Raw genomic sequence first — 16078 nt, 5'->3', positions numbered from 1 at the left:
ATGTGTGGAACATGCAGAATAACTATTATTATTATTATTATTATTATTATTATTATTATTATTATTATTATTATATGTCACCCATCTGACTAGGCTGCCCCAGCCACTCTGGGCATCTCCCAACAAAATATAAAAAATACAATAGTTTTGTCGGCAAGTCCTCAGTTCTGTGGTAAGAATTTGGCTTCTACACCAAATTTGTTACCAACACGGAACCAAGAAAATTACAGGAAGCGTCAGCAGATCCAGTTAGGGACTCTGTTTATTTACTTTTGCAATCGGACAGTCTTGCCAACCAGAACCAGTTAGAAAAGACTGCCCAGACACAAATCAGAATGAAGCTTATACACAGTAGTTCAAACACAGCAAACAAAGAGTCATAAATCATCAACCATTCTTCTACATACATCAAGAAAGTTTACAGGTAAAAGGATATAAAGATACATGACTCCACACTGGTTTCAACTTCCTCTGGGTCTTTCAAAACCTGTGGTCTCAGCTTTTAACAGATCGGGCAGTTGTCTAGGGGCAACCAGACCTTCAGTAAGGGTTGCTGACATTCCTTTCCCATATCTCTCCCTGGAACTTCTCAAGGAGATGCCAGTGCCAACTCAAAGCAGACGCAGAAAAACATCCTGCCATCTGTGCCACTTTCAGGGTCAGATAGGAGTGGTGGAACACAACATAGGAGGGGGAGGCATGAGTCACAAAATGCAGGCACACAGGAATGCCATCTAGCCCAAGGTTGAATGCAATTAATATTGAAACGTTTCGCAAAATCAACACCCTGGGTCTCTAATTTTTATATCGGTTCCACTGCAGCTCATTTCACTCCCAGTCAATTTCCCAAAAGGAATCCAGTTCCAAAACAATTGCTAGGGTGTTGCTAGGTGGCTTCAAAGCTTCAAAGCACCAGATTCCATGACATAAATTTGCACAAAACCTGCAGATGCTAATTTGCAAACGTAGGTCTCCGAGTAAAATTACATTGGTGGGAGGCTGTGTGTGTGTGTTTCTCATTGACACTGCATTTTGTGGGATGCAGTGTGTCCGACAAGGAATTATGAGGCCCGTCTCACACACACAAATGGGTCTTGGTCTCCCTGGGCCCACCCCGTAACAACATCTCTGCTATCCACTAATCCTGATCACCCCCATTACTATATCCCCTGAATTCAGGTTTGCAACTACATTTTCCTCAGAGTAGATCCATTGACATGTATGAGCTAGATTATATTTAACTGGAATACCTCAACAATTGCCAACATGGTGTCTTCTGGATGTCTGCTGGATTGCAACTCACATCTGCCTAGTCAATGGTCAGGGATGATGGGATTTGTAGTCCAAGACAGACTTCATGCTTAGAAGAATCTGCTTTGTTTCCTAATCTAAACACCTTGGCCTGGAACCAGATGCAAAACAGTGGCTCACCAGAGGAGACGCACACTTCGAATGAAAGAGCACAGCATCCCTGAATTAATGCTCAGCCTGGGAATTTGTTTTTAACTAGAACTGACCTCACAGCTCATACAGAAAACCCTAAACCTGGTTTTCCTTTATTTTTCCTTTTTTAAAAGAAGAAGAAGAAGATGGGAATCAGAAACTCTTGCAGACCCACCCAGAGGCATACCCTCTGCCCATCCCGTAACTTAGGCTGTTTGCCTTTGCTTGTCTGCCTTATGTATTCATCCAGCTAGGATTATGGAGTTGAACCAAGCCTTTGGGAAGGCTCAGAAGCTTTTGCCCTTGGGTTTCAGATTCCAGCCCCTGATCTGAGATTCCTTCACAGCAGCTTGAAATGTCTTGCATGCAAGAGGTGCTCCCAACCTTGTGCCTTGTGTAAACTTGGCTGAGAAAGTGTGGGGGGTGGGGAGTGATCGACATAACTCGATGGCTGCAACATAAGCTCCCCTCAATTGGAAACCAAAACACAAGTATGGAGAAACTATGCTGCTACAAAATGCCCTGCCATCTAATGAACATTGGCATTTGGTGCTGAGATTAGAACAAACCCCAAAATATCCTCTAACCAGGGCTGTTGAAAGCTACTAGCCACAATGGCTATGCTCTGCCTACAGAGTTTGGTGGCAGCAATGCTTCTGGAAACCACAGGAGGGAAGAGTGGTCTTGTGCTTGAGTCTTGCTTGCTGGTTTCCCACAAGCACAGAATGCTGGACTAGGTGGGCCATTCAGACTCTTTTGTGAACTGCTGTGTAGTGCCTTTCATCGCCTTGGGCCGCCATCTTGTATATTGGGGGGGGGGAAATCCTTTCTCCATTTCCCAGGGGCTTCAGGTATGTTCTCCTGTCACCATTGAGCACTCAGCTGGGTGAGACTGTAGATCTTCCGCAAGCCGCTCAGTCTGCTTTGTGACTCTGACTTTCTGAGGGGGTCTGTGGACAGGATGGCTAGAGCATACTACTCTCGTTTTATGGCATTCCCAGTGTCTTTCTTGCTTGCTTGATTTTTGAGAACACAGCATGTAATTAAAATATGGAGCTCACTGTATTGATGGTCACCAACTTGGAAATAGGTTTAGGCAAAGAGTCCACTTCTGGCTTCCTATAGGCATCTAGCTGGCCTCTGTGAGAACAGGCTGTTGGTCTGGATGGACGGTGTACATATGTTTTTACAACTATTTCAGATGTTTGTGGAGAGCCAGGTGGAGTCTCTGACATATACTGTTCTCTCACGAGCCTGCACACCCTCAGTTCTTACAGTAGGAATCTCTTCCTTAAAAACCACTATGAACTCTTGTGCTCTTTTGTAAAGCTTACCATCTTGAATAGAAGGTTTGGATACTATGAAAGCAAAAGGTGTTCATAGTTTAAATATTTGACCAATTTTTGGTTTCTGTAGGGCAGGAATGCTCAACTTGTGAACCTCCAGATTATTGTTGGACTGCACATCCCCTAATCTCTGACCACTGAATGTATAGCAAGCGAGCCAACCATAGTTGACCAAGCTATAGTTATAGGCATTCCTCTGCCATCAGAGGATGCTCTGCCATAGAATGAACTTATAAATCTGACAGGATAGACTGTGAGAGAAGCCAAGCTGCTCTGCATCTTACTTTCACTGCTGTGTGTTTGGAAGTTTAAACCATGGTTTCAGTCCTGAACTACGGTTAGCACATAGCTTGAATATTAGTGCAAACTCCAAATGCAATTTGTGAGGACTCTTTCATGTCTTATTACTTCATTTTTGTGATTGTTTTCCTTTTTGCTTTGTTTAGATATCTGACAAATATGATGTCCCTTTGGATAAAATTGGGAAAGTCTTCAAGAAATGTAAAAAAGGGTGAGTATGTTGAAAATAGTATCCCTCTGCAGCTTTGCAGGCAAGATACGGCGTCTTACATGTTGTTTTTCACACTCTCTGTACACATATCTGCCTTCTCCCCACACTGAACCTGTTTTGAACAGGAGCAATACTGTTTCCCCAAGATATTGAGCTCTGAGAGTACAGCTGCCACACAGAATTAGAATGCAAAAGTGAGCTAATCCAAGTGAACTCACCCTCACTGCATGATTCCTCAGCTGCTGGAGAGAGAGAGAACAACCCTGGGTTGTGTGCTAAGTCTTTACTCTTCACTAATAAATAGTTTTGCTAAGGGAAAAGAAATCACCACTTAGTTCTCAAGGCAGCAACAACATATCCCTTTCTTGTACTCATTGCATGTTGTCAGAATACCCAGAAATAATCTCTCAGCAAGATGAAGTGGTATCTCTAGGACAATGGTTCCCAATTAGCTTAGTACTGCGAACCCCCTGGTTTTTCAAAAGCCAAGCCTACTTTTTGACAAATTTTGATATCTCTGTGGTAGTTTTTGTTATGTGAATTGTGCCATGGACACCCTGGGTGGGTTATGCGGATCCCCGGGGTCTGAGGACCACCAATTGGGAACCGCTGCTCTAGGTCATTGTCAATAGAGAATCTGAAGCCCATAGCACCGCTGTGAAAGGGAACAGCTTTTCTATATCGCACATGTTTGCAGTCCACCTCACTTGATAAATTTCAGCAGTGTCTTGCATGGTGTCAAAATTTGGCACACACACATATAGAGCCTCTTGCATTCTGCTCAATTCACTATGTTGTGGTTGTGACACTCTATGGCGCTCCCTAGGCTCAGCACCCAGTGCGATGGAACCAGCCACGCTGCCATAAACCCGCCTCTGTTCTTATCACAAGTTTGGTCCTTAAACTGTTTCTTTTGATAAACAAGTAAGCATAGATGTAACTGCAAATTTGAAATTATAGGTAGCTTTCCTCCTCACTGGGTAGCAAGGACCTAAGGGAATCGTGGCAACAGGCACTTTGAGTATGTTAGTGTTTGCCAGATTTTGTCTGGCAGGCTGAACCTCTAACTCAAGGTTTCCCAAACTTGGTTCTCTAGCACTGTGTGTGTGTGTGTGTGTGTGTGTGCGTGTGCGTGTGCGTGTGTGTGTTTGGGACTACAACTCCCACCATCCCTGACCACTGGTTCTGCTAGCTAGGGATGATGGGAGTTGTAGTCCAAAAACAGCTGGAGAGCCAAGTTTGGGAAACGCTGCTCTAACTGGTCTCAATCTGTTTTGTGGTTTGCTAGAAAGCAGCCCCTATTTGGAAAAAAAATATCCATAAATTTCCCCAATACTCCCTCCATCAGTTGGCAAGAGAACAAAGAGAACCTTGAGACCTAATGTAACTTTCCCCGTGAGACCTGGGTCCTGTTTTGCTCATCACAGAAGTGTATTTTGTTAGGTCGACCTAGAAGATTATGACGATGATGCCCATAGGGTTGGCCTAGCTTTGTGCTGCCCCACTGGGTGTGTTTCCGCTAGGCTTTAAAGCGTCCCATTTTTAATACTCTCTTATTTCCTTAGCATCTTGGTGAATATGGACGATAACATTGTGAAGCACTATTCCAACGAGGATACTTTCCAGTTACAGATTGAAGAGGCGGCTGGATCTTACAAGCTCACTCTAACCGAGATCTAAAACCAAGCTCGTTGGGGCCTCTTGCGGGGCTTTTAAATGAAGGCGGTGAATGCAAAACCTCTCATGACTTTTGTCCTCAGGATTTAAATGTGTCTCTAGGGAAGAAGCCATTTGTTCTTCCAGGGAAGAGTATATTTTGGCTGTTGTTTAACAGTGCTTCCAACATTTCTGTCCTCTTGGGAGCAACGCTGCACTTGGAATAGATAGACAAAAGACAATGAATTGGAATTCCAAGAAACACACCCCAGAATATTTTTACTAAAGCACTATGCAGTTACCTGCATATCCCCTTTGCTTATTAAATGTGTATGTGTTTCTTCATCAGCTTAGAGTCTCTTACTAGGCTCCCCCCCCAAAAAAAAAACCCTCCAATTGATGCTTACAGGAGTTCCAGACAGGCTGGACTCGTATGATGTTTACGACCGAATATGGCATATGGCTATCATTTACTTCTTCAACATCTATGGGATGTGAAACTGCCTTGCTTTATGAAGAACTTCCTTTAAATTACTGTATGGATCCCCTTGGTGAGCTGTATTTGTATATAAATGCAGTGTATTTTGAAGGGTTGTAAATATGTACATATAAGTCATATAATATATATACATATATATATATGTAAGACAAGATACATAAGATATCCGTGTGTGTGTGTGTGTGTATGTGTGTGTGTGTGTGTGTATAATATAGATTGAATAAATGTGGTGAAGCCCATTGGGAAGGACTGTATTTATATAAATAATACACTGAGAAAAGCAGCCTCGGTTCTAAATTAAATTTATGCTGCATGTGTTCAGTCTCCTGTAAGGGGGAATTGCGGGGGGGGGGGGAGTGAGTTTTAGCATAGCATACTTAATATTTATCATCAAGTGATAAGGTGGGACTGTCTCCATGTAAATTAATAAAGTTCAAGGTTAGAAGTAATGTATCAGTCCGGTAGAAAGCAGTAGTAAGGATGAGTCTATATTTTCTCCAAAGGTGCAAATGTGAAGAGATATAGGTCATGTGTACCCTCCTTGAAGATAAGATTTGATGTCTTGAACCTCAGGACCATAAAAACCAGTTTACCTCGCACCATTTTCCCCCTCTGAACTTCACTATGACCCACCTTGTGTTTGGCACAGTGTTTATTTGGGGAACTCAGGTCAGACCTACATTGACCTGCTAAGCGTTTTTTTAAAAAAACACACACATTGTATAACACTGAATAGCAATTTTCCACAGTCGGTTGCTCACTGCTCTGCAGTGCCATCTGATGTTGCATTTTAATAACACATTTTTAACGTTGTAAACAACAAGTGTAGATCCATCCTCTAGTCTGCATAAGGGTGGCATATCTAGGCCTACTAGATAAAAACAAACCTCATGGCTGCTTCACACCTCCTTTCACATGAGTGAATGAACAAGTTAGGATGTATTTGGTCAACTACAGTTTCCCATTACAGTGGTAGCTCGCAACACGAATGCCTCGCAAGACAAAAAACTTGCTAGACAAAAGGGTTTTTTGAGCTGCTTTGCAAGACGATTTTCCCTATGGGCTTGCTTCGCAAGATGGAAACGTCTTGCAAGTTTGTTTCCTTTTTCTTAACACCGTTAATACAGTTGCGACTTGACTTCGAGGAGCAACTCATAGAACGTGGTGTGGTAGCCTTTTTTGAGGTTTTTAAAGACTTTGGTGATTTTTGAAGCTTTTCCAAAACTTTCCCGACACCGTGCTTCGCAAGACGAAAAAAATCGCAAGACGACAAAACTCGCGGAACGAATTAATTTCGTCTTGCGAGGCACCACTGTACGTCTGAATAAGGAAAGTGTGGTTAGCGGCTTCGGAACAAGCCATAATATGAAGCCATTGTTTAAAGTTTTGTGATGGCTTGTGCCAAGGAAGGAACAAAGTGGTTATGTGCAAGACCCATGAGGCTCATTCATACCATGACTTAAAAGAAAGAAGATAGTCTAAATGCATGCATTCGTTGCCTTTTATCACGCAGTTTCATCATTTCAGTGATGCACCATTATGCATATGGGGCCTCATGTTAGCTTCACAGTTAGTTAATGGATATATGGTGCTGTTTGTGATTTACAGTGACCATGATCGTGGATGGAAAGTGTTTTACTCATCTTGTTTTTGATGCCAAATGTTATTAAGCCATGTTTTCAAGAGGTCTTATTTACTAGTAGAACTGCAGATATTGTTGAACTTGGATGTAAAGAATCCCAAGTGCCTGACTGAATAGAGTAGTAGTAGTAGTAGTAATTTTATTATTTGTACCCCGCCCATTGTACTGGGTTACACCAGCCTCTCTGGGCGGCTTTGATGTACTGGTAATCTTTGATATACTTCAGATATTTAAAAGAAGCAGCAAAGATGAGGCCCAAACAGGAAACTTTATGGGGGCCTAATTTGCCAGGTGTATCTTTCACCTTCCCACATGATTACATGTCTTAGTTTTGACGCCCACGCCACAGAGGGCCTACGTAGATCTACCAAGCATGAAATATCAAAATAGATGCTGCCCTTTAATGGGGTTTTTCAGCAGCAATAGTTAAAGCGCTCTGAAAATTATTGCTCTGTGAGAGGGAATAGGGGGTCACTTAACCACTCTCAGCATCCTTAGGAAACTACAGCTCCCATGAGTCTTGGGGGGGGGGAGTCATGACTGTTTAAGGTGGTATGATCCTGCTTTAAATACGTAGCGCGGATGGGGCCTGTGATTTCTCAATGCTAGTACAGAGTTTTGCCTGTAACACCGCACATTATGCTCTTTGCTATGTTGAACAGCACTCAGTTCAATGAACAGTAGATACCCTTCTCCGTTGTGACTGTTGTTTGTTCTGCATGTGAGTTGCCTAGCAGCGGAACCCTGAAGAAAGAAATGTGTAAAAATCAACTATATAGGTGGAAATGAACCCCAAAAAGCACCTTTCCTACAGGGAAAACTTACACAGGTTTTTGAACGGCCAAACAGCTATTGGTTAAAAAAAAGAGAGAGAGCAAATCTTGTTATCAAAAACAGCAACCTTTGAATATGCTGCAGTTTACACTTCATGGTTAGATAAAAGGTACTTTGACAAGGTAATTTTTATACGCACACACACATTAAGTGCATAATTTTATGTCTGATGAAAACTGAAGTTTTCCTACATTAAGTGGAATGGACTGGGGGGGGGATCAGTCTTTTTTGTGTAAAAGGTTGAATTGATGCTTATTTATATACAATGCCTAAACTACTGATTGGTTTTCGGGGACATGGGGCTTAACTATAGCCATATTTGTAATGTTCTATGAAGTTGATTTTGGTTCTGTCTGCTATTTTTTGTCTGTCTAATTGAAAAATTACTGTAAAAGCAAGAACTATTAAATTTTATATGTCAGTTTGTAACCATTCTGTTACCTTTACCCAATGTTTATAATTATTACTTAAACGTTTCCCTAGAGGGTGGGAAGCCAATACAATGCCTGCAGATATCTCAAACTGTGTTACTGTTCACCTTCACAGCTTCAATCAATGTGGGAATTCCTTAACTAGCATTTATGATCTAGAATGGTGGAAACTAGGGATTGGTGAAGAGCACACAAAAAATGCTCTTTGTAGCTTTGTCCTAATACCCGCCAATTATTTTGCATGTATTGATGTATGAGGAGTCCTTTCTAAAACTTGGAAGCCACTATTTCCATTATTAGGGTGGTGAGATGGGGCCAATGGACAATTATCAGATGAAGGCAAAAAAATATTTTGGTTGGTTGCCACCAGACTTTTTTTCAGCCAGAACTCAGTTCCTGCACCTCTCAGGTGGGTGCCATTGCCATTATAAGAGAAGAAGGGAGGTGTTCATGGTGAGTTCCTTCCAGGTGCTATTTTTCCAGAAAAATAGCACTGGGAGGCACAATACTCCAGGGGGGGGGGGTGTCCAAGAGCCCTCCTGCCACCTTCCCCAAGTCTGCTCGGCTTCGGGAAGGAGGCAGGAGGCCTTCAGCATCCTGTAAGAGGCTTGACGCCTCCTTCCCAAAGCATGGGAAGCTTATACCCAGCTTTAGGGAGGGAAGCACGATGCTCACATGTCTGACATCAGGACATAGTTACACACCCACCCCCATATCGCCCTTGCAACCTCTGGCCCTAACTGTTGCCCTACAAAAAAATTCACCATGCCACTGCTTGAAAACATTTGACTTTACTTATCTTAAGCCCTCCAGAAGCTGCTGGACTCCAACTCCCATCAGCCGCAGCCAGCATGACCAATGGTTGGATATGTTGGAAGGTGTCGTCTGATGGACTTAAGAGGTTCCCTTCCCTGCTCTTAAGTCGTAGGCACCAGCAAGCACTCAATTGTCAGAGCTCTGTCCCTTTATTATTAAGTGTACCCTTATAGAATATCTGCAGCTGTTCTTGTTCAGCGAAAGGCACAGTGTATTGTCCCTATGTGTTTTCAACAAATGCTTCTCATCCATAAATGAAAAATCATTGAAAAATCCAATCTTGCTAAGGAGCTAAGGGAGGCATATATCACCTTCCCTTTCCAGAACAATCTTGTTCGCCTTTGCACACAGGCTGCAAATGAGCAGCCCATCATGCCATCTGCTTGTTTTGCAATGTATATAATGTACATAATTGCTCTGGCCTGCATGTACACATACCCTCAGAGAAAGCGATGAAGAGCAGTGGCAACTAGATTGACCTGGCTGCTCTTATCATTATCATTGGCCTGCTTGGGCAATTGCCTAAATAAATGCACATGCCTTGCTCTGGCCTGTAGGACAGTGCACTTGGCCTTCGGTGAAGCAAATAGAACGGGGGTGGACTTTGGTAATATGGCACCCTGAGCGAGAGCAAAATTTGATGCCCTCTTCCACTCTGCACTATGTCATAGTTTTGGCTAGGTGCCCGGGGGGGGGGGGACTGACAACAGTGCCCTAAATCCAGCACCTCCCCGTGTATGGTGTAGTGCAGAGACTAGGAAGGTGAGCTTGGCATCTTGGGATCAGCTCTTTTCAACCTTTATATATATATATATATATATATTCCTCTTTATACTCCCAGTAGCCTTTCAAAGCTGCTTACAAAAGCTTTTCAAAATTCAATCACATAACTGGCAGATTCTGCTTGCACAATTCCAGTTGCTTGACAAAAGCAGCTTCCCCAAAATACAGGACTTTCTGTGATAAGGAAAGTGTGGGGTGACTTTTGCCATAACACAATATCATTTCACTGCTGCACAAACAAATCAAAGGATGAATGCCCAGTATGTTTAATAAGCAGTTAGTCTGGAAGCACCCCCTAGTAAAGCCATTTGAAATAAATGAACATGCTTAAAATTGGAATGCCAGACTCAGCTTAGCTTTTCTTCATCACCCCTTATTGAGTACAACCTTTTTATCCACTATTTCATTCCTTTTAGAGAGGGTTTTATTCTCCTAGGAATCCTTTCAGATTGGATTTCGCCATCACCTTGTCTTTATCAGGAGTTTTCTCTGGGATGAAGCTGCCGTGTATTGTGGAGTTACAGAAACTTATATCCTGCATCTGTAACCGTTTACAATTTACAAAGACATGAAAATAATACAAATTGAAGCCAGCAAGAAACAGTCAATTAACCTCCGACTGAAGAGCTTATACTGTAGGTCAGAGATGGTTTGGGATAACAGCTGCCTTGTTGTTGAGTGCTTCAAAGCAGACATCGTGAGGTTGACATAACTAGTAGGAAAGGCCTAAACCTGATTCAAGATAATAAGCTACGAAGAACACAGCAATGTGGTTTCCTTTAGCAAGAGGCACTGGTATCTTGTCTGGAGCGCAGAACAGCCAAAAGTCTCTTGCCTGGTTTCTCACTACTGCCACCCTGGAAAGTTCCTAGAATAGCCAGACTATAAATAAAACAGTGAATAAACATGTTCTTGGTCCCATATTGCCCAATTCATTTGCTTAAAAAAACACACACACACACGACCAAGTTCCACTTTCCTGGGTTTCCAGGAAAACCCTCTGGCTTGCAACAGGACACAGATTTGTTAACTAAAGTTGAAACACAACAACATCCTAGAAGTATCCAAACCTGAAACTTATGCTTGTTTACTTGGAAATCAGTGTCCCTCTTCTAAGTTCAATGGGACTCGGTCCCAAGGCAGTGTCTGTAGGATTGCAGCCTTAGAAAGAAAAGTGAAACAACAGTCCATTAGGGCAAATGCGGCTGCTCCCATCTGCCCACCTTCTTTATACTGTATAATAATAAAAAATGTATAACTTATACCCCGCCCGTCTGGCTGGGTTTCCCCAGCCACTCTGGGGGGCTTCCAACAGGAGATTAAAAATACATTAAAACATCAGTCATTAAAAAAACTTCCCTAAACAGGGCTTTCTTACAGCTTCCTCCTCCTTAGCGTCAGTGCTGCCTGCGTAGAATTCAGCAAGCAGTAGGATGGTGATGGTGGCACTTTACTTTTGGTCTCCCTGCCTTCTGGCCCACAAGCCTCAATGGGCATCAGCCACCATGGCATCCTCCAAAGGCCACACCCCAGCAGGAGGCCCACACCAACACCCTAGACTACAGCCTCTTGACACAGTCTTCCTCCCCCCCCCCCTTGCTTTTGCTGCCTTTTAACCTGTGCCCTCCAGTGACAGGCGCAGCAGCAACAGTTTCTGTTCACCTTGCCCTTGCATTCTGGGCAGTGGTGCAAGAGGAACACAGCAAGTGAAGCAGGTGGCAGCTATGGGGAGGAAGAAATGGGATAGCTCAAGTGCAGAGCATTTTGCCCAAGGATCTCCCGAACCCTTGACCCGATGGTTGAGGTCGCTTCCAGAAGATATCTTCACTCATTTATTTGCACAAAGTTTGGAGGGAGGGAAGATGGTATGCACTGTCCAATAAGCCTTGATTCTGATTTGTTATGATGCAGAGCCAAGCAAGTGTTACCCTCCACTTTCCAATGCAGTTTTTCACCATTATCCTTATTGCAAAAAGCCTGATTTTGGGGGTGGGGTGGGGGTTGTTGCACAAGGGGGTTGTCCAAATCAACTTTATTTCTGCAACCTCAATTTGCTGGTATGCAATTAACCCCAACTGAACATAATGACAGTCTGGAAGTGCCCTCAGTGGAACCAGGAGCACCATCCCCTAGGAAACCCAAATATTTTTGGGGAGGAGGCTGCCCCCCATGTTCAAAGTCCTGGCTCCTCCTTCTGCTGCTGCTGTGGAGGGGAAGGAGTGGTGGCAGAAGGAGGAGGGAACTGCCAGCCATTGAAACTGCTCTGCCACCCCTGGCTCCTCCGACATCCTTCTAACCCCCCCCCCCCCGCCCCAAATTCCCCATTGGAAGTTGGTGCCTCTGAGTAAAACAAAAAACCATGTTTGAACATGTTTACACTATTTTTCCAGCCAGATGTTTTGTTCTATTTCATTAGTAATGATTTTTTTAAAGTGTCCTGAATTCACTGGCCTACCAAAGTAATGAAGAAGTATCTCCTCTAATACCACACAGGAGGGAGTCTATTTGTTCTTTCCTTTCTTCAAAGCCCAATTCTTCGCCAAAGCTTTTCCTGAACTATTGTTAACTGATCTGCATTTTATCAGCCAACCCTACCCTTGCTGGTTTGTTTTTGTTTTTTTTAAATAATAATCACAAGACTTCTGCATTAGGCATAATTGGATAATCCAGTCATTGCCCATGATAAAACAGAATTCACCATCCTTCAAAGGAAACGGCCTGCCCTGTTGCAAGACGACTCCAAGCCCCAGAGCAATGACTCATTACACAGAAATGCAAGGATAGGAATCCTTGGAGAACAGATAATGCTTCATGATAATCATCAGTATTATTTTACTGAGGACGGATCATTCTTATTTTTTGAGGGGAGGGAATGGGCATCAGCTATGAGAAATTTGGGGCAATTTTTGTGTCAGAATGTTGAATTATTGGGACTGGGGGAGACCCAGATTCAAATCCTGATTCAACTGTGGTTCTCTACAATACATCACACTAAACTAGGCCCTATATAGTGTTTTGTTTTGTTTGCTTGGTAAAAATAAAATAAAAATGTGTATGTTTCCATAACACAGAATGTGATAGCTGGCTTAGTCCCAAATCCTGAATAAGCTTTCCAGAATGATAAAGAGCAGAATGCGTCTCACACATTTATGTATAAAACAAAAATCTAGCTTTGGGGGGGGGGGGGGGCTGGTGGAGGAAAGGTGGGGGATCACTATGTTGCAGAGGTGGGCAATGTTTTCAGCAGGGAGACTGGTTGTTCCCTTAACCTCTGTGGACCATTTGGATTAAGTAGGAATAGCTGCATACCTGTTAGTCACCTGACATCTCCATAACATCAGTTGAAGGGTTTTCCTTTGCCTTACCAGAACTAATGACATCCACATGATGTAAGAGTTGGAGGCCCAGGGAGTAGATTTTATTCATTTAAAAAATGTTCCAACATTAATTGTATTGAACCTTTCTAGTCTTGGTTTTGTTTGTGTGCTTGCCTATCAGGACTCCAACGCTGCATTCCTTTCCTATCTAACCCTGAAAGTGGCACAAATGGTCATTTAAGGATGTTGTTCTAGTTAACATCAGAGTGAAAATCCAAACCTATCCTTGAAGTCTCCTGGGAAATTGATAGGAGAGGCAAGGGAAAGTGAGATAAAGAAAGGAATGTCAACAGCACCATGAAGGCCTGGTTGCCAGAGGAATGGTGATAGAGGTGCGACATTTGAGACGGATTGTTTTGGAACACCCCAAGGAAGTTGATATCAATATGAAGCCATGCCTATTTTACATCCCATGACCTGTAACCTTTCTTAATGTATGTAGAAGGGTGTTTAGAGATGTTTTGATGACTCTTTATGCACTATGGTGTTAGTAGCCATATAAACTTTGTTCTGATGTATCTTGGGGCAGCCCTTCTAAGTAGCAGTTGAGCAGCTGGTTGGCAAGGCTGTCCTATTGCAATAAACCAGCTTCCTACAGAACACAGAGATTGTTATTATTATTTGGTTCCATGTTTTATTTAAAGGTGCTCCCTCACCTGGGTAAGAACAAGGTGGTACAGAAGTAAATTCCTACCTCACACAGACCTGAGGCTCCCCACCACTACAATCTTCCAAATGTGCCATGAATACAATGAAATGGGTCTGTCATTGATTGATTGATTGATTGAATTTATATACTGCCCTATACCTGGAGGTCTCAGGGCAGTTCACAGAAAAGATATCACTGTCATTGTATCTCACAGTATGCTGCTTTAGAAATAAGATGTGCTTCTCTTCCTCTGTTAAAACCTAGAATAGCCTCTGCCTGTCATACTTTAAAAACATGTCCTCGATTTCTTTCTCTCTCTCTTTTTAAAAGAAATAGTGTTTTTGGGGACGTGAAGGGCCAGGCTGTTCTCTTACTCTCAGGTAGTGCTGAATCGGTGTCCTCCCCTGCCCCCCCGCACCGCCCGGGTCCCCAGGGAAGAGTTCCTGCTATGTTTGGATTAGGTGCTCAAATGTAGTACAAGGCACCCTGACACAGATTTGACCCCTGGTTTCAGGACAACGCTGTGTGGAACGTGGCTCATGTCACTGCCAGCTCCCAAATGCCAAGCCTGGTGGGGGTTTTCTTTTTCACTTCCACAGCTTGCCAGCAACCATTCAAGAATCCTTCTCATTTGTAAAAGAGACAGCTGTCACCCCATTCCCAGGTTCACTTCTATTTGAGAACTGCTGCGGAGGCAAGCTGTTCCTCTCTGTGCTTTGACCTCTCCCCTAGTTTCGGGCTGCCAGGCTGGCATTACTGGCGTTTTCAGGACTTGCCTTGGCCTCTGACCCCCTTTCGCTTGGAGCAATGGTGGGGAGAAGTGGCTGAGGGGCAGGAGGAGTGATGTGGAACAAAAAATGACAGGCAGGGGGAAAGCTGCACCCCCCGCTTCCACTTCATGACTTTGCAATTGCTCCTTTGCAGAACTGCTTCTTCCCCAGGAAAAATAGCAACAGCCATTGGGGGCCTTTGTTGCTTTGCAGATCTGTTTGTGTATGCTGCATTGTATCTTGAAAGCTGCTCTTCTTCTTCTTCTTCTTCTTCTTCTTCTTCTTCAGAATTGAACTGAGCTTTTTCTAAATGCAGCTGGACTGGCTAACCACCTTTTGAAGGAAAATCTGTGGCCCTGATTCAGTTACTCAGTGTTTACAACACCAGCATGCTAGTGGAAGCCAGTGCAAGGGCTCCTGATAGCACAATGGAGCTCTCCTCCAAATCTGCTTGGGGTGTGTGTGTGCCAGGAGAACCCCAAGAACAGGGAGGGAGAGGAGGGAATTGTTGCACCAGGCAAGCAGAAAAGCATGATCAGAAGAGTATGACATTGAATTCCTCCCCTAGAGTTGAAAGTGACTTAGGCCAGCACCTGCCAATGCAGGTAACACACCTTACCATCTAGAGAGGAGTCCTGAAAAATCATCAAGTCCAGAGTTTAACAGTACCTAACTACACCTGAGCCTCCCTTCTCAAGCATACTCAGAGGATGGGATCCCCATCCTATTTTATCTGCCATGCCTGCCTTTGTTGTGTTTTTGCCTGATAGTACTGTGATCCTTGTGACTTTTAAGCACGGTAAGTTCGTACCCTCCAACATTTATCTGAGGAAAATAGGGACGTTGTAAGGAAAAGTGGGACATTCCAGGGTCAAAACAGAAACCAGGGTGGCTTCTGCAAATCTGTCTCTGTCTCTGGAAAATAGGGACATTTGGAGGCTGTGTAAGCAACCCAAATTAATACACGTAGCATTAGAAAGGCAGGGGGGCCACAGATCTCTGCAACAGCGCTCCACACACAGAACTAGGATCTATTCCATCCGCAATCATACTGACCCACTTATATCCTTTTACCTAGGCTCTGGTTACTGCAGAAAAGTCAAGCAGGTGCAATTCCCTTCAAATCAGCTCCCATTTCTGCCAACCGTGCATAGCATGTAGTCACAGGAGTTTTTGTCCCTATGTAGAGCATTTTTCAAACATTTATCCAGTTTAGAGAGACAGTTCTGAGGGTTTCCACTGGACTATCCTCATTAATTTGACAGAATCGGGAAACATTTATTCTTGATCAATACGATCAGTTCTGTTTGGGAGCGGTAGC

General features: G+C 43.4%; 1 protein-coding gene across 2 annotated transcripts in view; it reads left to right on the top strand.

Moving 5' to 3' along the window:
• GRHL1 (grainyhead like transcription factor 1) overlaps positions 1-8377 on the top strand; it is a 61301-nt gene extending 52924 nt beyond the window's left edge. For both annotated transcript variants that reach the window (XM_077926351.1, XM_028722519.2), the window contains exons 15-16: positions 3236-3300; positions 4866-8377. In XM_077926351.1, the coding sequence (XP_077782477.1) occupies positions 3236-3300; positions 4866-4980 (180 nt within the window). In that variant the 3' untranslated portion in view covers positions 4981-8377. The remainder of the gene's footprint in view (positions 1-3235; positions 3301-4865) is intronic.
• The last annotated feature ends 7701 nt before the right edge of the window (positions 8378-16078 follow it).

The sequence above is a fragment of the Podarcis muralis genome, chromosome 3 (assembly GCF_964188315.1).
Source record: "Podarcis muralis chromosome 3, rPodMur119.hap1.1, whole genome shotgun sequence".
Lineage (NCBI taxonomy): Eukaryota > Metazoa > Chordata > Lepidosauria > Squamata > Lacertidae > Podarcis > Podarcis muralis.
This window is presented reverse-complemented; position numbering and strand designations above follow the sequence as displayed.